At 51.3% G+C, this 981-nt stretch overlaps 1 protein-coding gene across 4 annotated transcripts in view; it reads right to left on the bottom strand.

Annotated features, from left to right (window-relative positions):
* Positions 1 to 623, bottom strand: part of CHM (CHM Rab escort protein) — a 57,726-nt gene extending 57,103 nt beyond the window's left edge. For 2 of the 4 annotated variants that reach the window (XM_019618177.2, XM_019618178.2), the window contains exon 1: positions 21 to 126. In XM_019618177.2, the coding sequence (XP_019473722.1) occupies positions 21 to 69 (49 nt within the window). In that variant the 5' untranslated portion in view covers positions 70 to 126. Of the gene's footprint in view, positions 1 to 20; positions 127 to 592 lie in introns of those variants that run through there. The other 2 variants (XM_019618176.2, XM_010715241.3) reach the window with 2 other exon arrangements.
* Positions 624 to 981: the final 358 nt, after the last annotated feature.

The following is a 981-nucleotide window of genomic DNA, read 5'->3' as shown; positions in this document are numbered from 1 at the left end:
CGCCCCATTCCGCCGCGTACCGGTCCCTATCACCACCACATCAAACTCGGAGGGCAGGTTGTCCGCCATCTTGGGAGGGGCACCGTCACGTCACCCGCGCTGCCGGAAGCGGAGGCCGCGGCCCGCACGACTTCCGGCCGCCACACACGGTGGCCGCCGGTAGATAGAGTTCTCCCGCCCGACCCGGTGACGTCACGCGGCCGGACGGAGTGGCTCGCTGCTGGTTTTTTTGGGGGGTACTAACTATGGTAGAAGCAATGCGGAACGGGTGGAAGCGCCCCGCAGCCGTCTGCGAGCTTCCGACAATCTGCGGTATGACCGAGAGCCGCCTCGCTGGAAACCAAATGCAGTCTCTGCAGGGCAAGCAGCGCGCGGGAAACTCAGTAACTCACACACAGCACTTTGGTTTTTGTCATTTGATATCCAAGAATGTATTCCCCATGTTACAGCCTCCTCACTGCTCGGTTGCGGTAATATTTTTCCTTTTAACACTGTGTCAAAGGCATTTCAAAATAAAGTGTATTAGCTTGTTTCTGGTCATTAATTCCCTGTCCTTTGTCAACTAACGCTAACGTTACATGTTGGACCGTACCTGTTCTCTGTTGCATTCAGAAACCTTTCTGTGAGCCCACCACGAACGCCGGTCACACTGCAGTCTGGCTGTCCGTTCTTTCACCTCGCAAAGAAATGAAAGGGAAATCGGTGGTGACACACAGAAAGCTCCGCTTCGGAGCAGCCCCTCCTGTCCCGCCGGACTGAGTGAATGCATACTCCAAACAAGAAATCGTTCTGTAAGTACCTACATGTACGTACAGCACTGTAAGCAGAATAACCCAGCACAAAGTCGCTGTGTCAGCATACTGGAAATTTAACTTTTTCCATTTAATTACTTGTGCCGATTTAAACTAATCTCTTATGATTATTCATTGTGTATGATTGTATACAAGTCTTAACACCTTAAATCAATAACAGCAATAAAGC

Source organism: Meleagris gallopavo, chromosome 9 (assembly GCF_000146605.3).
Source record: "Meleagris gallopavo isolate NT-WF06-2002-E0010 breed Aviagen turkey brand Nicholas breeding stock chromosome 9, Turkey_5.1, whole genome shotgun sequence".
In the NCBI taxonomy this organism is placed as follows: domain Eukaryota; kingdom Metazoa; phylum Chordata; class Aves; order Galliformes; family Phasianidae; genus Meleagris; species Meleagris gallopavo.
This window is presented reverse-complemented; position numbering and strand designations above follow the sequence as displayed.